Here is a 27,340-nt window from a genome sequence, read left to right on the forward strand (position 1 = left end):
CACCAGGTCCAAATCCAGCACCACCCGGACCAACGCCGGCACCACCAGGTCCAAATCCGACACCACCCGGACCAACTCCAGCACCACCAGGACCAAACCCAGCACCACCAGGCCCTACACCAGCACCACCAGGCCCTACACCAGCACCACCAGGTCCAAATCCGGCACCACCAGGTCCAAATCCAGCACCACCAGGTCCAAATCCGGCACCACCAGGCCCTACACCAGCACCACCAGGTCCAAATCCAGCACCACCAGGGCCTACACCGGCACCACCAGGTCCAAATCCGGCACCACCAGGTCCAAATCCGGCACCACCAGGTCCAACGCCGGCACCACCAGGTCCAAATCTGGCACCACCAGGTCCAACGCCGGCACCACCAGGTCCAAATCCGGCACCACCAGGTCCAACACCGACACCACCAGGTCCAAATCCGGCACCACCAGGTCCAAATCCGGCACCACCAGGTCCAACTCCGGCACCACCAGGCACATAGCCTGATCCTCTAAGTAATGTTCCAAGCCCACCTAAGAAAATGAGAAAATTGTATAAATACTCTAACTAATGTAATGTCCTTAATAACCAGTTGGGTATATTTACTTGTTTTGGGAGGTTTGGGACCAGTTCCACCAGTTCCTGGGTATTGACCAGCACCACCTGGTCCATATCCACCTCCATATCCACCTGGGTCAAGACACAGCTTTTGTAATTACACAGACTGTACAGCCCTCCATCCAGCCAAACCTAACGATTACATAAAAGCAAAACCATACGTTCGTAGTGCTTTATATTCTCTGCCATTGTGTCTACAATACACTACATCACACAGTAATGGATTCAGTGTGTCCCTGTGCGACTTTGTAATGTGATACATTCGTTTTAAGTGTTCACGTTTGACTTCAAAGCCATTCTAAAAACTCTTGTATGGTTTGGCTGTAGAGGAAACTACGGCTTATGTTGAGAGAAGTTATTAAACTCCCTCCTCACATATAGCTTTTTAATTTGTGCACAACACTAGTTCATCTAATCTCTTTTTCTTGAGCGTAATCTAAATATAATCAGTCAAGTCATTCAAGTCACAGTGTTTGACAGTGTTTGAGGAATACTTTGCAGAGTTTTGTCTTGAGCTGGTTTTGTGTGTCATGGGTTTGTTCACGTGAACCAGGGTGTTTGCGTGTCGTTCTCTCAGGATGGAGCAGAACAACACAAACACACTTTGTGGGCATTATTCTGTAGCGCACTTGTGTGCACTAGGATGGCCAGACTTTTGGTACACTGGAAAGTGTGACTCAGTTCTCTGCACGCCCCCGCTGACCCATTTCATACGAGCCAACATAATGGGAGGAATATAAAAGGTTCCACAAATACGCGGCTTAACCTCTAAGAACTGTTCGGATATTATCACCGGCATTCTTCATCCCGCATTCGGCAACTCGCACGTTTGAAGAATGAAAAACAGAGACAGGCCTGAAATTCCAAAGCAAATCAGTCTTTCTGACTGATGTGATGATTTCCGTCCTTTATCTGGGGACTAATACGTTAGTCGTTATCACTGTAAGTGTCCATGTGGCTTTGAGCTAGTGAGGAAATGAAATAAGGGTACATGTATGCAGTCCTTATCCTGCCGCACAGAATTTACCAGAGCAACAATATTTGCAGTACGCGGCCTGATCACAGATCCACGAGGGAGTTCATCCTGGATTCAGCATGGATATCTAGTTCTGTCCAAACTAAACAAACGTATGTCAGAACATGCACATCTATCCCCCTGCACTTCCTAGTGACATAAGATAAGATTATGACGGCATTGTCTATAACAGACACCGTTCAAAAGAATATCCTATGCTTTTTCAATGCTTTCAGATAAGTTATGACTGTGTTTATTTTGTCTTTTTAGCATTTGTATCAGATATATTTAACAAACTCATGCCTTGTCCACCTGGACCAACTCCCCCAGGTCCAGGTCGGTAGCCACCACCTGGTCCAACACCACCTGGTCCAACACCACCTGGTCCAAAACCACCTGACCCAATGCCGCCCAGTGGTCCGACACCTCCAGCTCCCTGTCCTGTTGTGAGTCCTCCACGTACACCGTAGCCACCTGCAAGAAAAAAAAAGAGTGTCAGATACACTGTTACACTCTGACTGGGTTCCAGTCAATGTGATCATCTCTGGGTTTGTTCTGTTTTAGTCAAAGATCAATACTGTAACATTCACCAAGCCTTATAGTCTCACCTGTTTTTGGAGGTTTTCCGCCTGTGAGAAGATAGAAATCATAACGGTTGATTCAACAATAGTATAATTGGGAAAAGGGAGGAACAATAAATCAAGACATCAACCAGCCATATTTGTCTCACCAGCCCCAACACCTCCAGGCACCACTCCTAGTCCACCACTGCCTGGACCAAAGGTGCTGGGCCTGTAGCCGCCTGGTCCAACACCTCCTGGTCCAACTCCTCCTGGACCGACTCCACCTGGTCCAACTCCTCCTGGACCGACTCCTCCTGGACCGACTCCACCTGGTCCAATTCCTCCTGGACCGACTCCTCCTGGTCCAAAACCTCGTCCTACTCCGCCTGAAGAATGAGGTCACCAGGATAATGTGAGTTTAAAACACGCTTAAATTGTCTCCCACAATGTTTTGAAAATGAAAGTAGCAACATGTTTTTCATACATACAGCTTTGTTTCCTTTGGCTGAAGTTAATATGCAGTATTTATTATTAGTATAGTATAACTTTTTTTTACTTTGCTTCTAACCTATAAATGATGATTTTATGTTCTCTCAAACACACTCTCAATTACATCATTCCTTACATTTACTCTATGTCCAAAAATTAAGTCGTCATCATCATTAATCACCTCCCCCGGCTCCTGGTCCATAAGTCCCGAGACCAGCACCAGCTCCGCCTGGTTGAAATCCAGTCCCAGCTCCTCCTCCATATCCTGGTCCAGTCCCACCTGGTCCAAATCCAGTTCCAGTTCCTGCACCAGCACCTATGACGGTTCCAGCTCCAGCTCCTCCACCGGCACCAGTAGGTATGTAAACACCTGATACACATAAACAGTCATATAATGAGCAAAACCAAGTATATTCCCTATTTTTAATCATTATTGGTGCACTGGTCACTTCATTAGAGCAGAACTTTGGATTCAGCTGGGACGTGACATCCATGAATGCGTCGCTAATAGATGACGGGATTTGTGGAATTCATGAGTCATCAATGAGGACTAATGAGGCACAATTTTGTCTGTTACCAGCGCTTCATAAAACCACTTAATTTGTCTAAATAACAGGGATTACATTTAACAAGTACGGTCAGTCACCACACAAGCAGAAAAAAAGGAAACTGTAGTTGTGTGTGTGTGTGTGTGTGTGTGTAATGATTATCAACTCTGACTTTTCCCTGCAGTTGATAACAAGCAGTGCCTCATCCAAAAGGCATGCTTCTCTGGCCATTATTCTCATTGTAGTGGCAAAAGTACACTTAATTCCAAAGCCACTGAATAGTCGTTAGCTATAAGCAGGTTCCAATTGGCTTGACTCATAGGTACTGTTGTAATTAATCAATCACAAAGGCGAGAGAGAGTTGTCTGAAGGGTTTGCACATTTATTTCCACTTGCCGTACATCCAAGTTACATTTTTATCCACATGTATCAAAGCTTCTCGGGGATCAACAACACATAGAAAGATTCCCTTGATGTTTCAGGTTGTGAATGACGATCTATAGATTCCAACAGTAAGACACCGCGACCTAATGTCACGTATTGACCACACCTTGTTACACCAAAACTTAGCACAGCTTTTAAAACGGACACATCAATCAACGGCTAGATTTTTAATCTCCCAATTCCTTTATCATAGCCATCAAATACAACAAAGTGTCCATGGTAGCTTTTATGTAAAGAACAAAATAACATCAGAAAGGCAGCAAAGCCACGTTCCTTTCCTTGCGAGAATATTAAATTAAATCAAAGGCTTAAGGCCAACTGTTAATAAATGACATTGTAACAAGTGTCAAATCTTGCATCAGCCATCCGGCCTAATCCTGAACTAAAACTAACTTAACTCCTATATTCTGTTTGGCAAATCACATTAGCCGAGAATAGAAACACAGAGCGCCAACAGCTATAAAAGGAAAAAAAGGTTTTTCAGATCACATGGCCCAGATGTGAGAAAAAAGAGGTCCGTGGGGACTCCTAAAGAATGCAAGTTACTGATTTCACAGTAACGCCATGTACAGCGCTTTGACAGCACACAGTAAATAAGTTACCTCTTTGGTCATTTCATTCTGCACGACTGAAAACTATTCCTTCTGCCGCAAGCTGTTTTTTTAGGAGGGAAAATTGCACACAGTATCACACTGGCACATTAGATAAAACATAAAGGAGATAAGAGATTTTTAACAGTTAGATTAGTAACTCCTCCTATTTAATTTTTTTCTCTTCTCACAATATTATACTGCAACAGTTTTTAGTCACATTCAGTTTCTTTTAGTCTCTAACGTGCAACCGTCCTACACCTTTGTTGGATGGTTGACCAGAGAGTTGGATTTTGGAAACCCCTTGGGTTTAAATTTTCAAGTCCGCTATTTTCTTGAGGCACACTTGACCCACATGAGGGTCGTGGTTGGCGGCAATCTCAGCTGACATAGGGCGAAAGGCGCCCTGGACAGTTCGCCAGACCATCACAGGTCCACATATAGAAACCATCCACTCACACTCCTCCTAATTTAGAGCAGAGGTCTCAAACCTGCGGCCCACGCCCCCCCCCCCCCCCCCCAAGTCAAATGAATGCGACATGTCACTTAATGTTAAGTTATAATGGGTTATTTCTGTATTGTTTTTTTTAATTAATATATTAATTTTGCATCATAAATATGATTATTTTGTGGACTATGTATCGTTCCATATCGAAACAAACACTTTTATTTTGAAATTATGTGAATTATCATCTTAAATATTATTATTTCAATGTCTTTTTTTCTAAAAGCTTGACTTTTTTTTCTCTTGACCGGCTCCCTAATGACCAAACTAGACACCCAGTGGCCCCCGGGTGATTTGAGTTTGAGACCAGGGGTCCAAACTCAAATGACCATTTAGAGTGTCCTATTGACCTAATCCCCATATTGCATGTTTTTGGACTGTGGGAGGAAACCGGAGAACCCGAGGAAAACCCATGCACACACGGGGAGAACATGCAAACCCCATGCTACTCGTTAACACAAATATCTTATCAGCCAATCACGCGGCAGCGACTCAATTCGTTTTGGCTTGTAGATACGGTCAAGACGACCCAGCTGTTGAAACCAAGCATCAGAATAAAAAAGGAAAATTGATTTAAGTGACTTTGACTGTGGCATGGTTGTTGGTGCCAGATGGGCTGGTCTTAGAAACTGCTGATCTACTGGGAATTTCAAGCATAACCATCTCTAGAGTAAGTTTAAAAAAAAAAAAAGAATAAAAAAAGCAAATATCCAAAATGACTTGCTGATGCCAGAGGTCAGAGGAGAACGGCCAGATTGATTCCAGATGATTCGAAAAGCAACAGTAACTCACAAAGTCACTCAAAACAACCTCTTGTTACAGATAGGGTATGGAGAAGATCGTCCCTGAATGGACAACCATGAAGCAGATGGGCGACAGCAGCGGAAGAGCGGACCAGCCACTTTATCAGGTACTCATAATGCCTAAATAAGTGGACGGTGAATGTATATTGCATATATCTATTGACACAAATGCAGGGGCGCACATTTTTTGGTTGGCTTAATGCCAATTTAGCACCAGCTTCCATGATTTTATTGATTCTTTCAAGGTTTTCTCACCATCCGTTCAAAACCTTAAGTTTTTCATTACTTTGTTCATGTAATATAATGGTATATGGTAAAACAGCCTCGCTCAAGACTCCTTATCTCGCTGAAGGTCCACATGCACAGCTTTTAGTGTCAAACATGTCATGAGGACTCATCCTGTTGGCTGGCCGACTCACAACATACCTTGTTTTGGTTCAAGCCGGCGACGTTCGTTATCATCTCTCTCTCTTTCTCTCTCTCTTCAGCTCCTTAATGTGTTAACCACTCAGTCTGCCGTCTCTAATATCTAACTGTTGCTGTTATCGTGAACAATTAAAGTGGACTCTCCCAAAAGTATAGAAACATAGGTGCAAACACTCATCTTTGAAGTCATAACCAAAATCAGAGCGACCAATGGCAAGTCTCTATCCTCCTGTGCTGACTCTTCCCGAGTCTGACCTTACACATTACACAACAGCATGAAACACTTTAAAACCACCTGGGCTGTCAGACCTCATACATGCTAAGAGGAGGAAGATCTGAGGTATTATACTGTACTATGACTTGTTTTAGGATTGTCATTCTTGGATGCATTAACATTTCTTCTTTACAAATAAAAATCTGCGTGCAAAGTTGTGCAAATAGAAATCATTCTACAAAAATGTCAACAAAGGCATGTTTTGTTTTTACAGAGGACAAAAAAAATGCGAGCGTTGACAGTAATTTTGATAAAAGAGTGTTGAAGCATGTCCAACACAAGCTCAGTCCGTTAAACCCCACTCGCACAGGAAAAAAGATCAGATAAAGGAAATACTACAGTGATGTTAATGATGATGTTTATGAAAGGTGACTTTATTGGTCACTTTCTCAGCGAAAACCACTCTAAAGAAAACACTTTATTGGCAAATGTTTGTGCATTCCAGGAACGTAGCCTTAAGTCTATAGCAGCAAACGTCTACTTATCGTATAAATCAGCTTCTCACATATCAGAATAGCAAAATGTGCAGAACTACCGGCAAAGCAAACATGCATCACTCCTCTGCTACGCGAATCCGTCGTCACCTGATCCCCACAGGTGCTACACAGCGGCACGCGTGCAAAGTCAAAAAGGGGACCCACCTCCTTGCAGTGACGGTTTCCACAGAGCCAGGAGAAGGACTCCATGGAAGTATGAAGCCACTGTCCCTCTCGCCATCTTGCTCCCAAATGTCCCTCTCCTCTCCAAAGCTGCAGGTTTTATCCTCAGCAAGCCTATCAGGAATTAAAAAGGCCTTTAGAAAGAAGGAGGGAAAATGAAAGAAGGGTGGGGGGCAGGATGCAAGAGAGTACAGTATGTAATTGGCTAAGAGACACACGGAGAGTGATAGACAAGAAGAGGGAGGGAGAGAAAGCACAATGGATCACCTCATTATACCAAATAGGTTGTTCCAACCCCCCCCCCATGACTATTAGACTGCATTTACATGGTCCTGCAGTCTGAAGCCTGACGGAGGGCAGAGGAGAATGCACAAGAGACACGGGAGTCAATAAATTGTGTTTCTCTTCAGACACCTGGAAAAACTAACAGGAAACAGTGCCAGAGGTTTTTCTCTCAGAGTTCCAAACAGGTGTGAATGAAGCTGCAGTGACTCAGTCCAACCTGCTGCTCGTGAATCTTTGGCACATTTTCCTAAACTAAACAACTATAAATAAAATCCCAATGATAACATAAATAGCGCGAGGCTCACATGTAACCGTTGATGATGGACAGATACCTAAACAATAGTAGCGGTGCCTGTAATGTGAAATATGCATGTGTATGTGTGAGCACCAGGGGGGTAGAGGTAGTTTGGCACACATTAGGGCTCGTTTCCAAGGAACAAAATCAGAGGAAATGAAAGCCCCCATTCTCTCTCTAGTCAAATAAAATAAAAACCAGAAACATGTGAATCCCCGTGACTCCGAAGCATCATCTGAATCTGTGAAACAAACGTCGGGAGGAGAGCAACACTGAGGAGTTTACAACCGAGCGTGGAGGACAGAAAAAAACAAACAAAAAAGGCAAAACACCAAGAGGAGAAGCAAATGTAAAAGATTAGATCTGCAGTGGTATTTATTTCCCTAATAAGAAAAAGTCACATCATGATCAGAGAGGTCAATTGACTAAGATGGTTCCGTGGGTTCTTTTTTTTTTTTTTGCTCTCCACCTCGAGTCCGAGTGGTCGCAGAGATACACACTGGTCCGGAGACCTGGGAACAATCACTGTTTTTGTTTCGACCAGTGGTATTGCTGGGGTTTTTCTCCATGTTTGGGCTGGCTGGTCCTGTCCCAACTCCTCAGGGCCGAAGTCTGAATCTGGCAAGAGTCTGAAACATTCTCTTTGTTTTGCTGGTAATGGGCTTGGAAACAGATGAAGTAAATGAGCTAATGGCACTCGTACACTTGGTGAGGATCGGAGGCTGAGGGCATGGGGGAAGAAGAGCGTCGTGCTCGCCGCTTGTCAGAAATATGTCACATCGCAGTTGATGAGTGGACATGAGACCGTTTTCACTGACTTACCCCTGAGTTCATGATCTGATTATCAAAAAAAAAACCTTATTATTCCATGCAGCCCTCGGATCTCTGGGCTCATGCCCCCCACTGAGAAAGCCAACCAGGGCCTGGAAGTAAGAGTGATCTCATTATGTAACCCATTTTTTCCATGCTGTTTTTAGTCTCGCTGCCACAATGAAATGATGTTTATGACAAAAGAAGCACAACCTAATGAGACTCTTACCTGAGGCAGATGTTTGTGATATGTGATCGCGTACAGGCTTTGGAGTTCTGTCGGAACGCGGACGAAGTTTCGAAAACAAATACATCATGAATGTAGTTGCATTTCTGCACGAGCGACTGTTGTCACTCGCCGTGTATTTTCATTCGTATGCGAGACAGAAACGGGGGAGAGAGAGGCACTGCTACCTGACCACCCATAATTGGTCTTAAAGTGCAGTTTATTGCTCTGTGTTCGGATTTGATGGAACTACATAGTTATGCAGTGAAATAATCGCAGGGTAATAAGACTGAAAAAGGAAGGGTCAAATGAACACTATACACTGAAAGACATATGCATTTTTAAGCTCGTAGTCATTCATAATTTCGTAATGTCCAGACTTGGATTCAATAATAATACAAAGGACAACAGTATTTTGTTAGCTACTCAAGAGACATAATGGTCAATTACTTTAAATCATAATAGATAGTAGGTTTGGTTTGGCTATATGTCCAAGGTATTTGTTTAAACTTGATGAATGAATACCTGAAATTCCCCGCAGTCGGAATGAATCAATGACCTTCACGACCTTTATGTGTCCTCTGCCTGCTGCCAAACCTTTCTAACTTTTAATAGATGAACTGATTTGCATTCCTTTAGTTTGACACCTGAGACTGAGGCTATAAAACCGCCCGACCACGTTTCACACAGCTGAAGAACTACAGAGGAACCCGCGTGATGCAGAGTTAGAAAACTGGACCTGTTTAGTCAGTCTGAGCACAAGTTTCCTGCAAAGTTACGTCCCGTACGCTGACATGAATACACCGACACCTGTGCACGCAAACACGGGCGAGACAGATTAACTCAGCTTGGTCAATAAGTGGCGTTTTTGTTTTTTCCTGTGTGGAGTTTGCATGCTGCCCCAATGTTTACGTTGGTTCCCGCCCAACATCTACAAAGCCGTGCAAATGTGGTGCGATGGAGAAGGTGTAATAATTTCTCCCTTGGGAAATTAACAGAGTGCTATTCTATTCTAAAGGGCAGCTTATAAGTCCTGTAAGGGAATCAGATGTTTGCTTCCTTAGACCTTATGTTTTTACTTGAATTTGAAAACACAAAACAAGCAAAACACAACGTCGCAAACAAGAATTACATATGGGGGCCACTCTTATCTTTGCAGCAAGAATACCTGGGGTTCGAGCCCCAGTTGGAGGGCCTTTCTGCATGGAGTTTGCATGTTCTCACCATGTGTGCATGGGGTTTCTCCGGGTTCTCCGGCTTCCTCCCACAGTCCACAGTCCAAATACACGCAGATTAGGTGGATTGGACACTCAACTGACCGTAGGTGTGAGTGAGTGAGAGAGTGGAGTGGCCCTGCGATGGATGGATGGATTCACATATGGACAGTTTCATGTTTAAAGGGCCACTTTGAGGCCACAGTACCTTGGATTAAAACATTGATGCTAAGATGCTGCACTTATACCCAACATTAAACTGTGATTATGCACAAATACGTTTTTTTTTTATTTTTATAGACTGAAAGTGATGAGAGGAGATTTCTGTCACTTTAACTTCCTCTCTGGTTTCAGCCATCTATATTTTAAGGAGTCTTCACTGCAGACCATCGATTGTCTCCTCCTCTGGTCGAGATGTTTTTGAGAGGGGTGCGGACCAACAGACCCAAAACATTATGTCTTAAATGTCATAATACATTAATCGAAAACATGATTCCGTGACTCATCTTTTGTCAGTATTGTTATCGTTAAATAATCAATTGCTGCTAATTTTTGTTGCACTGCGGCTACATTTTAAAACAGGCAGGCATGACATCATGTTGTGTGCATTTGGCTGGTGTGTAACGCAGCCGTAAGAAAAAAAAGAAAGAAAAAAAAAAAACTTGAAAATGAGCACAGAAATGCGGCCTCTGCTGCCAATTATTTTTTTTTTTTTACACAAAGTTATGATGTTTTTCTTAAAATGTCTACAGCCGTCTGTGTGGTGCCGTCTGGTGTGGTGTGTGTAAAAAGGGTGATTAACATTCTCATCCGCCTGCCGTCCTCTTCACACATCCATCCACACCACCTGCCGAACCCTTTGCCAGCATCTCTCTCTTAGCTCAGGGAAGCGTATCAGTGTTACAAATAAAGTGGTGGAGTGAGTACTGCATGTTTGGTGTTTACCTAACGTCTACCTAGCGTTTACCTAATGTCTGCTGCCTATATATGGGCGCGTGTGTGAGCTGGAGGACTGCTCAAAGCCCCCACCCACCCCCCCCAAACACACACACACATGACTGGTTATTTACCCCTCTGTGTAATGGAGGGGAGAGAAAGCAAAGTGATAGAGAGGAAAGGGCAGAAAAGGAGAAAACACAGACAGACAGAAAAACAGACAGACATGCAATTGTTTGACTCGATAAACGGACTTGAGTGCTGGTGAACGTCAGGCTACAGGTCTGGGTAGGATCAACTTTCGCTGGCGACTCGTGCCAAACATATACATCTCCAAATCTAATAGCATGCCATGCCCACAGGCCCCACACCCACCTCATATTGACACAAACTTGACATATCAGTCAACATGGAAATGATTCATCTCCCCCTGCATAGTGAGATTTAGTCAGGTGTGTGATGTTGACAGCATGACAATACATTTTGTCGATCACTTTAAAGGATACCTCACTGATTTGCATTTAGCTCAGTTTCCCGAGTCGAAAAATATCTTCATTCTTTTTTTTGTTACGTGCCCACCCGTGACACTTGTTGCTGTAGTGGGAAACCAACCTGTGCCGTGCTGTGGAGAGGCGAGTCGAGGCAAACTGGGACCATAGTGGAAAAATGTCATATGTGGAGTATGCGTGTTCTCCCTGTGTACGCGCGGGCTTTCTCCAGGTACTTAGACTGGACTAACTTGACCGTAGGTGTGAATGTGAGAGTAAATGGTTGTTGTTTTTGGGGGGCAGCCCACGGCCAAGTGAAAAGTGGAACTTGGCTTGTAATTGGAGGGTTGCTGGTTCTAGTTCTAGGACGGTTTCTAGTAGAGGATGGGTTAAATGCAGGGAAGGAATTTCCCCTGTGGGACTTAGTAACAAGCTAAGGACTCATTTATTCATTTATTTATTTATTTGTCTCTGTATGTTGGCCCTGCCCTGTGATGCCCTGCCCCTTTCACCCTATGTCAGCTGGGATTGGCTCTGGCTCCAGCTCCCTGGGATGCTCATGTGGAGGATAAAGCGGTCGAACATGAGTGGGAGTTTGTATTGTGCAATGTCATGTTTTTTTTATTGTTTGCTGCATTGCGTTGTTATGCACTGTGGTTGTTTTGCCTTTGCTCTATTATTGATGTGGTAGTGTACAACACCTTGGTTGTTTTGAGTGGAGTTGAGTTTATGCTCTCCGGGTGAAACTCGTCTGTGACCGTTGACGGTATACCGTTTATGCACTGGATATCGTGTGTAGCAGGAGAGGCACGCTGTGATCCTCTCTGTAGCACTGACGGCAACTGACATGAATGTTATTGACAATAACTCAAGTTTGGAGAAGCTGGGAAAACTCACAAAAGAAAGACAGACATCGAACGCACCCGTCATTAGTGAGCCCACCTGGAGGGAACCATTTAAACTGATGATGAGTTAACATTTGCTTAAATGGCTTATTAAGTCGTTATGGCACAATTACGCCATGATAGAATCCTCCCCAGCATTCTTCACGTGTGCACAGATGCAGACAGACAAAGGAAACTATAGACACACAGAAAGACAATATCACAGGTGATGTCAGATGAGCTACGCTGTGCGACGTCGCCTGTTATTAACAAGCCCCTTCCCATGACTCATAGCGACCCTTCCGCACGAAGGGGAGAGGCTTCTCCTCCCACGAGGGTTGAAACAACACCAAATCACGAGCAGTGCCTTACATAAACACTGCAGCGCTGTGACATATGGAGGGGCCATGCATCAGTATGCGAGGGAAAGATGAGGGAAACTGGAAACAGCTGGGTTAGGGGGGCAAGGAGAGGAGAGTGAGGGGTGATTAGGGTTCTGATATTTAGAACTATGTGATGATCAGGCCCAGTTGTCTTCATGGGGACCAAAACCTGGTCCTAATGAGGAACTGGTTAAGGTTAGGGTTATGTATAAGGTGAGAGATAAGTCGGTGTAGTTTCCTCGGAAGAGTAGCTGTGCAAACCTGTGTGTGTGTGAGGGAGAAAGTGTGTGTTACTCATACAATCAGATGTTTTGTATTGAACTTACCTCGGGCAGACTGAAGTAAGTGGAATGATGAAGTCAGTGCTTCACATTATGCCAGGCTTACTCTAACATCTCACTCTCTCTCTCTCTCTCTCTCTCTCTCACTCACACACACACACACATATAGTTCTTTCTTACAACTGCAATGCATAACTTTTAAATATAAACAAATGTCCATTACAAGGGTGGTGTCACCTGCATTATTCCCGCACAAGGTGGCCGGTAACTGGCTGAACAGACGAGCTCCATCGCCTGCTGTGCTTCCATGGTGAACACAAAATGCTGTCACTGCAGCAAACGCCTTGATTTAAGCTGTTTTTGTCACTGAACTGTTCAGCATTCCGGCAGTTCGTGTTGTTCTCGTGCAGGATCGTTAAGGAGTTCCCTGTCATATAATGAGGTTCTTTTTGCTGTTAACACCACAGTCAGTTGCAGACATTTAAATATAAGAGATATTTGTTAGTGCCAGGACTGTAATCCATCCAGAGTCAGGCCTATATTAGGCATGAAACCCCAAGTGATCACCAGCAACAGGGACTCCGACCCCAGTAGTGTGAGGTCATTCAGCTTCCCGTTGATTGGAGGATCACTCAGCCGAGGATAGTAATGAGTCACTCACTGTCATCGCTGCAGCATCGGGACACGGCCGTCCATATGGAGGGAATTATGATGCAGAAATCAGTCTGACATCATCAGCGGGGGCCCAATTAGACAGCAGGCATCTCGCTCGATTAGATCGTGACTTGTGCTTTCGAATGTACACGCTGAAAACTTGACGCAAACTCTGTTGTTTGTGTCTGGGGGTTTTATGAGGTTCATCTGTGAATGGTCCGAGCCTGGAAGATAATGAGGTGACGCAATGGGGAATGCGATTCCACAGCTTTGTTTTTGTTGTGATGACAACATTCAGTCAGCAAGTGTGGAGGCATCGCAGGAATGTCTCGGGCCGTTTTCACACATTGAGCGTTTGGAGTGGTTTACTTCAGTTACTCTCGTTTGATGAAGTGCCAAAAAGAACAAGAGGTCAGTCTGTAGCCACACCACCTGAAATCATAGCCCTTGGTCCTTTTTCCAAGAGAAGTGAAGGGAATGAGAATCCAGGAACCTGCATACAAATGCTCCGATTTACAGACAGGAGGCCGGCTCTGACATGTGATGGCTTTAAAAGTGATTTTAATGGTTTTTTGGGCACATGGTCATATGAGGTATGAACACAGTGGAAGGAATAGTGTAATGAAGAGGTCACAGAGCAACAGCATGTGAGTCAAACAGTCTTTGTTTTGCTCATGACGACATAAAATACAAACATTTTTATTAAGATGGATGATGACAGATAATTATGGCATGTTTCCACCGACTCGCCTCTGCACAGCTTTTTAGTACCTGCTCTGGCAAGATTCCAACCGAGCCAAGGCAATACTATGGTGTGACGTCACCAGACTGCCGGCCACTGATTGGTCAGAGTGCCGTCACAGGAAGAGGAATGAGGAAAAAGTCCGACACAAGAATCAGACCGAACAGTGCCGAACTGTTGATCAATTAAAAAGACTTAATGATCCTAAAAACTAAAGTTAATCTCCAACAATTACCAGGGAAATGTGTGAAATCCTCAATATTTAACAGAGGAGTCTGGTGTATTTAGCGACAGCACTGCTGATCGGGACCGGTGACCGGCATCACAAGTCGTACAGTGGCCCTGAAGACTCGACATGTTTCCGTTGTGGCTTTTGCTTCGCATTGAGTCTTCAGGGCCACCATATAATAGTAATAAAATCAAAACAAAGCTTGCATTAGAATGTCAGTAAAAAGCATGTGCTCATCAAGGAGCAATAGACCATTCAAGTTTTTCAGGAACCTTCGATCTTTGGGGGTAAAATCCATTGTCTCTCCCCCAGAAAACAATTACAGGGACACAAAAGGATTTTGGAGCTGTCACCACTCTGAGAGTAAAAATGACCTGTTGCTCAACTTCTGTTAATGATGAAATGACCCATCTCAGTGTTGAAAGTGAGAAAATTCAAAAACATTAACACATATCGGGGATAATCGCTGAAATGGCATCGAGGGAGCGGAGTGACTCAGTGCAGTGTGAGGCCACATGTGTCTGTGTCAACAGGCTTAATTCAGCAAGCACGTTGTCATGACTGCACCAGGACTTTTTCACAGCAGTGACAACATTACAAGAATCTGCGGATCATAAATTAGTCCCCATGTGTATGTTGTTATATAGTAGCGATAGTCACGATGCATCGCGTAGTGCATACAAGTGGATGACAGCTTGTTTAGCAACACGGGTTTACGATAACTGAAAATACAGTAAAAACCTGCAGTTTCTTTGTGTAAATGGTTTAAACTGGACCTCAGTTAATGTACAAAGACAGAGTGTATCATCAGTACAGACCTGAAAGGTGAATGTACACATGATGGTACAGATGGTGTTTGTGAATGCACGGCTCGTAGTTAGAGAGCAAAAAAAGTAAAAACCACACCTTTTAGATAGATACTTTATTTGTCCCCTTGGGGGAAATTGATTTGCAGCAACAATCACAAGGCATTTCCACACGGTCACAGTAACAAGCATCACATCATAACACCTCATTTACATTTTCATTGCCCCTGAAGCCGTATCCACTTTCCAGTGTTGTGTAACATGTTTTCAGACCAGCTGAACCCGATATTTGTTGTGTAAGTTTAACAACTTAATGGCCTGTGGTGCAAAAGCCATTTTGGATCAGTTCTCGTGGGACGCTGCAGGGCGACCGCAGAACAGCATCCTTTTATAGATCCTCTTTTTTATCAATCGCATACCCACGACCTGTGGGTATGTGTGTATGAATGAGTGTAAGCACGAGGACAAGTGGAGGACATTGGGTGGATTCTGTTTCTTTTTTCATTAAGTGAAAGGCTACAGGGGAAAACCTCTGCCTGATATGTATCAGTCCACTTTGAGCACCTCACTCGATGAAGCCCTCGCAGTCTCCCCAAGCTCTGTGGACTCTCAGCAACTCAGCCGAGCCCTGCCATGTTCACACTGCTGGTCATTCTCCTCGCACTGCGACTGCTGACTCTGTGGTGTCATGCTGCAAGTGCCAGCTTCTTATCGCCGTGATTAATGTCGTCCAAACGCCACCGCTGCTGTGGACAGGTGAAGCGTCCCGTGGGTCCCTCAGACGTGACGCTAACACATTCACTGAGCCAGAAGTGAACACATTACTCACATAAGCCACACACACACACACATTACTTATGCACAACATCCCCGCTCAGCAGATATATTTTATTTGGCACCTAAGCCTGTTTTGATGTCTGTTTTATAGCTACTATGTGAAGACTTAACACACCATACACACACACACACACACACACACACACACACACACACACAAACAAAAAAAAAGCTTGAGTAAATCAATCAAAAGTGATCCGAGTGAGAAACCCCTGATACCAGATACGTGTCACGTCGCTAATATAGAACAGGACGACCACCACATCTTCATACTGCCTGTGGTCTGGCGAGACACGTTGCCAGATGAGATGTGTTCACACAAAGAGAATGTCTGCGTCACTAAGTCCTGTTGAAATATGTGCGCCGCCATTTGTGCTTACGTTTGACTCAAAGACGCTGTTATGTTGGGGGCATTTAACATATTCTCCTTTGTATTCAAATGACAAACATACGAACACAGAATAACATCATGAAACACAACGAGGTGCTCGTTCTCTCTGTCCTCATTTTGCAGGAATCCCTGATTCCAGAGCTTCAAGGTCCAGCTTTGACACCACATCTCTATCACTATTTAACAGTAATGTTACCTTCATCCATCCTTCATCTGCGGCTTATCCTTCTCTGAGGGTTGGACCACCTTGGAGGAGATGATGACGACAGTGATGGTAAATAATGTTATTACTCTCAAATACACCTGTTACACTATGTTGTCCTGGCCTCTATCACTCCTCTATCTTCTTCTCTCCATCACTACCCCTCCTTTCTCTCCTCTCCCCGACACTAAACGGTCCAGGCAGATGTTTGTACACTCCCAGTCTGGTTCTGTCAGAGATTCTCCCCGCTGTCGCCAAGTGCTTACTCATTGTACGGTAATTGCGAGGCCTTGACCTTACTCTGTAAAGTGCCTTGAGATGTTATGATTTGGCACCATACGAATACATTGATTTGAATTTCATTTTACTCGTGTCAGGTTGTAGTCTTAGACATGGCATGTTTTTAGTACTGCAATGTAATTTGTACACGCAGCAGCAGAGATTGATAACAACAATAATAATAATAATAATAGCCTCAAAACTGGATCTGGATCCTGCAGCCTGCAAGATGAGGACAGAGAGACAGGGAGAGGACAGGAAGGAAAGACACAAACGAGAAAGTACTAGACAACTCCTCAGGAAAATGTTTTCTGACATTATGAATCAAGTAAGAAGTTGGCATATTTTTCCCCTAGGTTCCCCCCCTCCTTGGTTGTCCTCAGCCAGCCAAACTGGAAGACTATGTCCACTTTATCACAATGTTTTATTATATCACATGCTAACAGGCTTAGTTATTGTGGTTTTAAATCATCCAACAACATGGAAACGGGAACAAAAGTCACCCGTCATAGCTAAAATATTAACGTTAAAAACACACCATATAACAGAACTGCAATTTATTTCAGGAACACGGGCAAACCTCTAACTCATTTTGATGTTGAACATGCAACATCATGTTTGATCTGTTACTCCCTTTTTTGCATTATTTTACTAACTATCCTGTTTTTCTTCTCTTTCTCTGGCCATAAATGAGGCTTTTACATGTTACAGCTTTGGATAAGAGTAAAAAAACTAAAACATTTAAAGGGCTAAATGACCCGTGAATAAACTGGAAAACAAATAAGTGACTTAAATGGAAATGCAATGCCTCTTACATGCCTCATGTGTATTTAAGTCAATCAGCAAGTGAGTGAAAGTATTTTCCTTTGAAGGCTGCTGACCTCTGCAATGACAGCACTCATTTTACTTTGGTTTCGTTCACATTCTGTTCTCGCTTCGCTCTTGTTTCGCTCTTGTTGCGTTCTCGTTTCTTTCACGTTTCATTTGCGTTTTGTTCTTGTGTCATTAGTGTTTCGTTCGTTTTGTTCTGGCTTCGTTCCTGTTTCGTTCACTCAGTGGGTTTTTACCTGGTTAAATAAAATAAAAACACTTTCACAGCAGTTACAGCCATTGCTTTGTATGCAGAGTGGTGATGTCTCCACTGTGTTGGGTTTTCTGGAAAGAGACATTTCTCATAAATATTTTTATGTCACTCATTTCCTTTTGAATTGTAAACATAGCCAAGTGGACTGATGTTCAGTTGGCTGTAATTACGCTATAATGCCATAATGACATGGATGACTGAGAACATTTACAGTACAGTATGTCACTCTTGAATGAAAACAAATTACAGAAATGTTTTGTTCTTGATTGCAGAGGGAAAAGAAGTCCTTATCGGTGCCTCTGTTTGTGGATAAGAAAACATTTTTACTTGTGGAAAATGAATCTATTCAAGTTTTTAACTACCCTCAGCAATTAAAACAAAAGCCAAATCCAGCGTAAGGTTCATCATCATGCACGGACCAAAAAGATTTCTGGATGTATGAAAGGGAACGTTGGTCAATTATATTCTCTGCAACCATAAAAAGATACAGTCAGGTGATAAATGCACTGGGAAATTTGGCTTGTTTGCCGTTATTAGTTCATAGTTTGCTTTTTTTACCCAGGAGACCATTGAACAAAAGCAGTTAACTATAATGACTTGATTCAAATGCAGCTTACCAGAATAGATTCATGGCTTGTCAGATGACTTAATGCAGCAATCACAATTATCTCTTTCCAAGTTTCATTGTCTGAGGCCCGAGAGTAAAGAGCATAAACATTAAACTCACTTGTCTCCACATGGACGTCTGCGCAGCGCCGAACTGCGAGCATTGCCAGTGCATGCCACAGCCATGACTGTGAAGTGTCTGATGTTTGAATCGCGTCCAAAATGCAACAGGAGAATTTAATCATTTCACAGGGAGAGCGAAGGGAAAGCGAGGCAGATTTTGAAGCGAGAACAGAGAAGGACATGAGACATTTAGACTGAGCCGCCACTCAAACCTCTGGCAGCAGAACTAATGAGCGCTGCTTGTGGCGCATACCTGCAATATGTCCTCTCCTCCTGACCATACATAGAATCAGGCACAATCAGACAGCCGTGTTATAAATACTGATTTGAGACATTTTGGCAGCTGAAACCGTGACCTAAATGCTAAAACTATGAACAGCGCTGACGGCGGTTTCTTAGGAGCGAAAGAGAAAATAACACTAACGAAGTTACTGTAATCTTTTTATAGACTATCTGAGCTTTCTGGTTGGCTGTGTCATTAATCATAGACGGTGACAGAATGCCCTCACTGGGTGGTTTCACGTGCACTCCTGCACGCAGAGGTGGAAGGAGTACTGAAATATTCTACTACCGCTAGTTTGATTAAATTTGACTTAAGTACAAGTAAAAGTTCTGATCTAAAAATGGACTCAATTTAAAGTAAGAAAAGTAGTGTGTTGTAAAATGTACTCAGAGTAAAAGTTACTTGGGGTTGGGGTTCTTTCTTGTGTCGTGCAAAAAGGACACGGCGACACAAATCTCACATGAATTGTTCTTAATCAAAGGCAAACCTTTACAAATTAAAGTCTTGGCAATTCACCTGTCATCATTCACCTGTCCTCATCATTCACCTGTACTCCTCATTCATTCACCTTTCCTCCTCATTTATTCACCTGTCCTCATCATTCACTGTCCTCCTCATTCATTCACCTGTCCCCCTTATTCATTCACATGTCCTCCTCATTCATTCACCTGTCCTCCTCATTCATTAACCTGTCCTCCTCATTCATTCATTCACTGTCCTTATCATTCATTCACCTGTCCTCCTCACCCATTCATCTGTCCTCATCATCCATTCACCTGTCGTCATCATTCATTTACCTGTCCTCGTCATTAATTCACCTGTCCTCATCATTCATTCACCTGTCCTGGTCATTCATTTACCTGTCCTCGTCATTCACTTGTCCTCATTATTCACCTGTCCTCGTCATTCAACTGTCCTCATCATTCACTCACCTGTCCTCATCATTCAACTGTCCTCATCATTCACTGTCCTCATTCATTCACCTGTCCTCATCATTCACTGTCCTCATTCATTCACCTGTCCTTCTTATTCATTCACCTGTCTTATTTATCCGTCCTCTCACCCTTCCCTATTTTAATGAACTGGAAAAAACCTTCTATACAATTAAAATCAAAACTTTGACAAGCTCAATACAACCCATCTATGATTTTTAGCTTTTATAGCTATCGTTCCTAATCTGTATCTGTATCCATTATAGTTTCTTCACTGTTCACTGGCAGAATACATGGGTCAGAAGACTCAGAGTTGTGTTGTTTTGGGTTTGTGTTAAGGGATGGAGTACCATTATCTCTGGAGGTCCGAGCAGACTTTAAGCCAAAAGCATGAGTCACTGCACTGTGGGAAACATCAGTGGTATTCTGCCTCCCTCACCGTTTAATTCAATCATATCTAATAATAGGGGATTCACAGGAATAGTTGCTAGGACTCCCAGTGACTCTTAAAGGAAAACCTCATTTGAGTATTTAATACTTTGTCGATAACAGCTTGCTATTGGTCTATAACCAGGATCAATAAACCCTTTAATTGATTTAATTTTAAGTTGTTTAAAGTCAGCGTGGGTAAACTTTTAAAGATAAACAAATGTCTGCTCCATTCAAACTGCTGTCAAATGAGTTCATACGATGCTGATTAAGCCTATCATCAGCTCCTCACAACTCTCTCTCTCTGTGTTTTTCAGAATAGCAGTGTTTTGTTTTCGTGCACTGCACACAGATGGAGGCAAGGTGGAAACATCAAGAAGCACCCGTTATACATTTCATTACTGCTAAAAAAAAAAATCAACTTGGGACATTCAAGGAGTGACAGAAGTTCCACACTGGTGTATTTAATAGTTTATTAGAGTGGCTGTAATTCTTTTTATACTCTATGAAAGTAGAGGAAACAGTGCGGCAAGTGTTAAAGAAGTCATCGCAGTAGTGAATCGAAGGAAAACAATCAAGTTTAAGAGTTAACCCACAGTGAAATGTAGCCCTGAGTCGCTCGAAGACTGTAGACATACAAGAATATGAAAAAGGAATTATACAATAAGAAACTACATTGAATACTCTAGTATGTACAGACTATATATATATATGTATATATATATAAAAACTTGATTATATAGTATATATGTATATATATATATATATAAACTTGATTATATATATATGTATATATATATATATACATATATATACACATACTGTATATACATCCTAAGTAATAAAGATCTAAGTCTGAACATAATAAACAACAAACAACAGTAGCAAAACAAAAATGAAAGTGAGTTAAATTGACAAATTATGCAACTCATGATTATTTGTATAATCTGTCAATTATTTTCTCGATTAATCGAGTAATCGTTTGGTCCATAAAACGTTAAAAAATGTTGATCTGTGTTTGTCAAACCTGAAAATGATGACGTTGATTCAAAAAATGATTCAGTTTTGAATGATTTCTTTGTTTAATGGAGCAAAGAAATTAAGAGAATAATCACATTCTGAAGCTGAAACAGTCAGAAATCTTGTTTTAATCATGAAAAAAGGTTCAAACCGATTAATCGATGATCAAGATAGTTGACGATTCATTTAGTAATCGATTACTGATCAATTAATTGAGTAATTGTTTCAGCTCATGTGCATTCTGTATTGATTATTGTCTATATTGTGTTATCCATGTTGTGTATTGTCCATAGCTGTGGTTATTCAGAAAAGTGGCATGTCCTGGTGGAGGAGCCTTGAACATGAACATGTTGCACTGCTCATCTGAAGGAAGCTTTATAAAAAAGAGAAAGTTGTTTAGGTTCCCTCTCACTGCTCTCTTTGTGTTGTTCTCAGCTGCAGCTGTTTCCAGAGAAAATGCTCCGCGCTGTGCCAAACAGCAGACAGACAATATTGGCTCCTACCAGGTGACATAGTGAAACAGTTAGCTGCTAAAGCGTCAGATATTTCCCCCAGGAGTCAGAGGAAAACAAAAGCAGCTAAAACAGAGTCAATATCAGGCATGGATTCCACTCGTAGATAGAAACACCACCACTCCACATAAATGATGACGGTCTCTACTCTGTACCTACTAAATATAAGTCAAGTGTGTAAGATTTAGGAGGGTTTATGGGCAGATAAACCCCCTAAAAATTGTTGGGATTTTGTAGCCGCTGGTTGCAGGTCACGCTGCTACACATCAACATGGCGCCGGACAAACAACAATTGTGGGGGCTTCAAAGTGGGAGCTCAGTTTCTCATGGGTGACGTCCCAACCATGTGCCACTTTTGTTTTTTTACACGATGCTGTTTTACAATTACAGATTACACTAGTCCAGGGGTCTGCAACCTTTCGGATGAAAATAGCCATTTTTGTTCCCTAATCTTGAGCCGCAAAACCTATTTGACCCATAAAGTGAAGATAATAACATGTATTATGGGTAAAATATGTAAAGCCTACCATTCTTTCATATGTGTATATGTATATATATATATATATATATATATATACAGTACATGGTAGTTTGTTGCATTTTGAAATTGAATAACTACAAAAAGAACATTTCATTGATGTTTATACCCAACATCAAAGTGGAGAAAATACATGGAGAAATAAGTTAAGCAATATTTGGATTGTACATTATTTCATTTAAGTGTCAGTAATGGCTTCACATAATATTTCAAACAAATGTTTGTGAAAGCTACTAGAAGCCACTGCAGAGGGGCCGGAGAGCCACAGGTTGGAGACCCCTGCACTAGTTCTTCCACACTGGACCTTTAAAACGTAAAGATCTTTTTTTGTTGTTGTTGCTTCCTCTGCCTCTGAATGGCTTGTTATTGCTTATACAGGGAATTTGTATCTGTGTTGTTAGAAATGCAAAACTAAACGTTCAGAAGGACTAATAAGCACATAATATCAGCCGTCTGACCTGCTTTGGATCCTTGGCCACAGAATTTTCGGGCTCCCTCTGATATAAAAAGCAAGATAATTGGCAAATGTAACGTGCTTATTCTAATAAGACATTATAGCAATCATTAATGTTTCCATTGGATGAATTTGCTTGATAATTAACATGAACGCTTGGATTTAATAACTGGTCGACCCTCCTTTGAACTCAAAAAAAAGAAAAAAACCTTAATGGTGATGTCGATTGGACCTGCACTACGACTGTGGAACGCTGATGCGTGCAGGGATGTTTTAAATTTTGCCGAGCAGCAGCCTTGTGGTGTCCTGCCATGCTCCGGTGCACATTATGCCCCTCGATTTGCACAGTATAGACTTAAGGAGGAGAGATGGTAGCTGTTACTGTGGGCCTTTGTTATCTCAGTGGAGGCCCGCGTCTTTGAAGCGTAGCCTCATAACCCAATTATTTTCTGTTTATAGACAAGTTTGTTTCACTGTGAACTGGCAAATATTTGGTAATCTGCAGCTTCATGCAAAGTGACTGTCAACCCCCTGAGATCGCTCTCCTGAGCAGCATGATTCACATCAACAGATGCTTCTCGTGAATACTAAGCGCTCTGTGTTGTTTATAAGTCGGAGTTGATTTAACCCAATCTTATTTTTGAGGTTTGTTAACTCCTGCCTCCAATTAAGGTCCGTTGATGTCATTAGCCCCGGGCCTCGCATACTTTTTTACAAAGCCTACACTGTGATATTTCGAATAATGTATTCAATATGGACAAGAACAATACGAGCATTTGTGCACTATTACATTATGCAAATGCAGGTAATTCAAAAGAGTTCACTTCACTTTTTCTTGCAATTATATCTTTGCATGAGTGTTTGTGAGACTGAACTGCGAGGATTTTCCAAAGACACCAAATCGAATAGTTTGACCATGAGTTATGGGCTGTAAACATGACACTCTGCCCCTTTCAGAAGTATTACACACAGCTCAATTGGGAATACCCCATCTCCCGTGCGTCTGTCACAGGTAATAACAAGGACGTTATGGTATGTAAAGTGCCGCTATGCAGCCCGTTAAACGCTGCATTTCACTCGCAACACTGCACTGCACAAGGGTCAAGGGGCCAAGATGACAAGAAGTGATGTCACCACCTGGGAAATATCTTTTAATCCCTCCCCCGCTTAGATGTTTTAATTGACAGCACATTATCTAAAGCGATACCACATTGTTGTACTGTATGACCTACTTTAGCGCATAACGCTTGGAAGTGTAACCCGGCTGTCTGGGGCGGCGTCACCTCTCACTCAAGACACGATTTGTTAGCGTTCGATGACGCACTGTTTTGTGTGTGCAACATGCTATAATATGAGCGCAGCATTTCACTCCGTTCATGTTCACTGCAGGAGAGGTTGACTCGGATGTTTTCGGGCAAATGCTGAGCCAGTTCAAGCAAGAGCAGTGGATGTCATGTTTCTCCCTGGGTTTCATAGAAGACAGTAAGAGATGTGATGCAAAAATGGACGGCACTCATCAGAAACTGAATTTGTTAGAATCAGAGATGTCTACGGTACTTGACTAAGTCATAGGTCTGTGCTCTTAAAGCACTCAATAACACACTTGAACGTCACTTTTCATAAAGATTATGTCAGCATCATACAGTTTAGATCTAGGAAATATGAGGACACGCGTCATAAAGCATTCTTACCTTTTTCTACATTGCACGACAATAATATATGTTATAAATGTGTTTATTTCTTCTCTGAAGCAGGGTGAAAGTCACATTTCTGGACCAATGTAACCAATAAACCTGAGTGAGCACACGAAAAGCGGTCAAGCGCAACTACGTTAAAAAATACTCTTTTCAATCACTTTGTTTATTACATTCAAATTCAAACGTGTTCGAGAATTGCCTTGAAAAGTAAAAACCACACATTTGGCTCACTCCTCCATGTTATTTTTTGCTCATACTTGATGATTTATGCTCCTCGACCCAGTGCTCAGTGTTGATGTAATAGCTTCACGTCTGTCAGGTGTCGGAGCAGAGACGGCTGGGCTGTGTCCACCAGAATAAACAGCACGGTGACACATCCCCCCCCTCTCACAGTCGCTCTCGCATACAAAATATGGAATAAACAGTTTTACTTTAAATTACTGATGTCGCTTGCTGTGACGGGAGGGTGACAACACGCCCGCAGCTGCACTTTGTATTGCGCCGCATGATGGAAGTTGGGGCGTGAGGCCCGAGGAAAAGACAGAATGTCATGTGTTGTTACAATGTTGCATGAGAGCTTAGTGGCATTTAAAAGTCTGACCTGTGTTCCAGTCGTATAGTAGCTGAAGTGTTGTGGGTTCAATTCCCTGCTCCCCTAGCCTTACATGCCGATGTGTCCTGACAGCTGTGCCGGCGGTGTGTGAATGCTTATGAAAGTGTGAGTGAATGGGAAAACTGTAGCGTAAAGCACCTTTGAGTGGTCATCAGGACTAGAAAAGTGCTATATACAGTAAATACAGTTTATATAAATATATAATTACCATTTATTTTCGTCGTGCCTATATTTGTCATTTACACATCACACTGGATCTATGAAGGCACAAATATTTAGTCACAGGTATCTGGAAGTGAACATTATTTTATTTGACATTACGTTTAGATTGTAATCATAATGTGAAATTTTAACAAATTCATCCTGTGGGCCAGATTGGACCCTCATGTGGGCCAGCTCTGCCCTCTGGGCCGTACGTTTGAGACCCCTGCTCTATATGATCTATAGTCCAGACAGCATCAGCCGTGCTTTTCGTGCCAGCAGCTTTATTATAACGTACTCGTACTACATTTGGTCGCTCATCATGTTCAGGTTTCTGCTGCAGAACGTAGTAATCACCTGAAACAGACCCCAAAAATTCACTCTCTTCTTTTAAAAACTTAGCGAGGGCACCTGCATTTAACATTTATCCATTTTCATTTTCATACACGTAATTGCTACGACTGGTTTTAATGTTGTTTTGCTGTCGATGGATCCCTTTTTGTTTGTTGTCAGCCCTGTTTCTTCTATGCTGCTGCCACTTAACCAGGTTGTCATTGACGTCAACCAATGAGAATTGGTTCTTAATTGACTTTAAAATTGACTTAAGTATTAAATTATAAGTAAGTAAGTATTAAAAAGTATTAAAATTTGATAAATCAATTTTGGGAAAAAATGAAGGTGATTAATCGTGATTTCATGAGGTATTACATTTTGTCCATAGAGTTTGTTGGACAAAGTTTACAAGTAAGTTTACAAAGTGGCACAAACTTCCGTTTCCAGGCAGGAAAATCTGTCAAACAGCGGCAAACATATTCTTGAGATGTTGTAGACGACAGGATGGAATATATTTTTATTAATGGAGGCCTTTCTGGAAATTATATTTCCTTGTGTCTCTGCCCAGTGCAGAATCAGGGTTCATTCTTAAGTAATCAAAACACTGGAATAGAAAGACAATTTCATATATTGCGTTAAATTTTCTGCTAATAGTTCACCTTAAATTCTACACGCTGGACCTTTTAATGTGCTTACTAATAATCATAGCTGGGATCAATTTGGAATACATGGCTCTGATGAGCTCAGTTGTTTATAGGCCTTTTACCACTAACATCTGGGATGGTGAGGAGCAGCAGACAATGGTGTGTGCAGTTTGGACGTACAATAGCTCTGTATACAACTTTATAATTGTATTTGGGAGAAGTGTGCATCCAGTGTGAGTTTAATATATTGCATGTTTTACTGGTGGTGCGTGAAATAGCTCGTTTTACATAGTAACTCAAAAGAAACCAACAAAATAATCAAACCAAGGAGCACAAAACAACTATTTATGCAAACATGTCGCTATAATTGCATGGTTTTGTTAACTGTGTGTTCAGACGACATGAATTATCCGCTTATTTCAAAGACGAGCATTAAAGCAACATTGTACCAAGAAGAACAAAAGATGAGAGCGAGTGCACAGATAGTCAGAGATGGATTGGATTGGAGTGCTGTTTTAAACTGTGGCTGCAGCCCAAAAGAGGGGAGAACACTTTCATTGACCGTACAGTCGATCCACTGTGAAAACAAACTCATTAGCTTGGCAGACTGTGACTCACTGCCCTTTACCCTTTACCCGCAAACACGAGCACTGCCAAGTATTTTTCCTTGTACGGCGTGCCTCGCCCCTTCCCCGCCGCTGTGCTATCTCGCTTTCAACTTTTAACCTCCCCAAGATTCATCATCATTTAAAACAAAGGGGGAAAAAAAGAGAATAGATATCAAAGAGGCTCAGTCCAGTTTCCACAGCGTGGAATATTTGATCTCACTTTTTACAGTGAGTCTTTGCCAGCGTGTAAAAAAGATGTATTTGAACTTCTCACTCATGGCTTCTCTTTCATACTGTCATACTGATTCTTGTTACTTAACGTGTGCAAGTTCAACAACATGAATGCCATCAAGGAGAGACCATTTTGGATGTATGAAATGTGTTGAGGCTCT

The 27,340-nt window shown here is 42.3% G+C and overlaps 2 protein-coding genes across 3 annotated transcripts in view; one reads left to right on the plus strand and one right to left on the minus strand.

Moving 5' to 3' along the window:
* Positions 1-155: 155 nt before the first annotated feature.
* LOC131458677 (uncharacterized) lies at positions 156-2,942 on the minus strand. The gene is made up of 6 exons (XM_058627878.1): positions 2,862-2,942; positions 2,407-2,568; positions 2,237-2,257; positions 1,932-2,102; positions 602-685; positions 156-528 (listed from the first exon to the last, which is right to left on the minus strand). Exons 1-6 carry the CDS (start codon positions 2,940-2,942, stop codon positions 262-264), a joined length of 786 nt encoding a protein of 261 aa, XP_058483861.1. The 3' UTR covers positions 156-261.
* mrps17 (mitochondrial ribosomal protein S17) overlaps positions 1,974-27,340 on the plus strand; it is a 32,000-nt gene continuing 6,633 nt past the window's right edge. Inside the window, exons 1-5 of one of the 2 annotated variants that reach the window (XM_058627800.1) lie at positions 1,974-2,074; positions 2,362-2,603; positions 2,842-3,038; positions 5,590-5,677; positions 16,514-16,664. Coding sequence is in view for 1 of the 2 variants with exons in the window: in XM_058627798.1 (XP_058483781.1) it covers positions 5,617-5,677 (61 nt within the window). In the remaining variant the exon portion in view is untranslated. The remainder of the gene's footprint in view (positions 2,075-2,361; positions 2,604-2,841; positions 3,039-5,589; positions 5,678-16,513; positions 16,665-27,340) is intronic. The other variant, XM_058627798.1, reaches the window with a different exon arrangement.

Source organism: Solea solea, chromosome 4 (assembly GCF_958295425.1).
Source record: "Solea solea chromosome 4, fSolSol10.1, whole genome shotgun sequence".
Classification (NCBI taxonomy): domain Eukaryota; kingdom Metazoa; phylum Chordata; class Actinopteri; order Pleuronectiformes; family Soleidae; genus Solea; species Solea solea.

Excerpts from the sequence above, each read along its gene's own strand:
- LOC131458677 (XM_058627878.1), bottom strand. The coding sequence starts at position 2,942 with ATGGAGGAGGAGCTGGGACTGGATTTCAACCAGGCGGAGCTGGTGCTG. Across the intron at positions 2,258-2,406 it reads CTACAGGCCCAGCACCTTTG|GCGGAAAACCTCCAAAAACA; the intron begins GTCCAGGCAGTG and ends ATCTTCTCACAG. Across the intron at positions 686-1,931 it reads AGTTGGTCCAGGTGGACAAG|GTGGATATGGAGGTGGATAT; the intron begins GCATGAGTTTGT and ends GTCTTGACCCAG.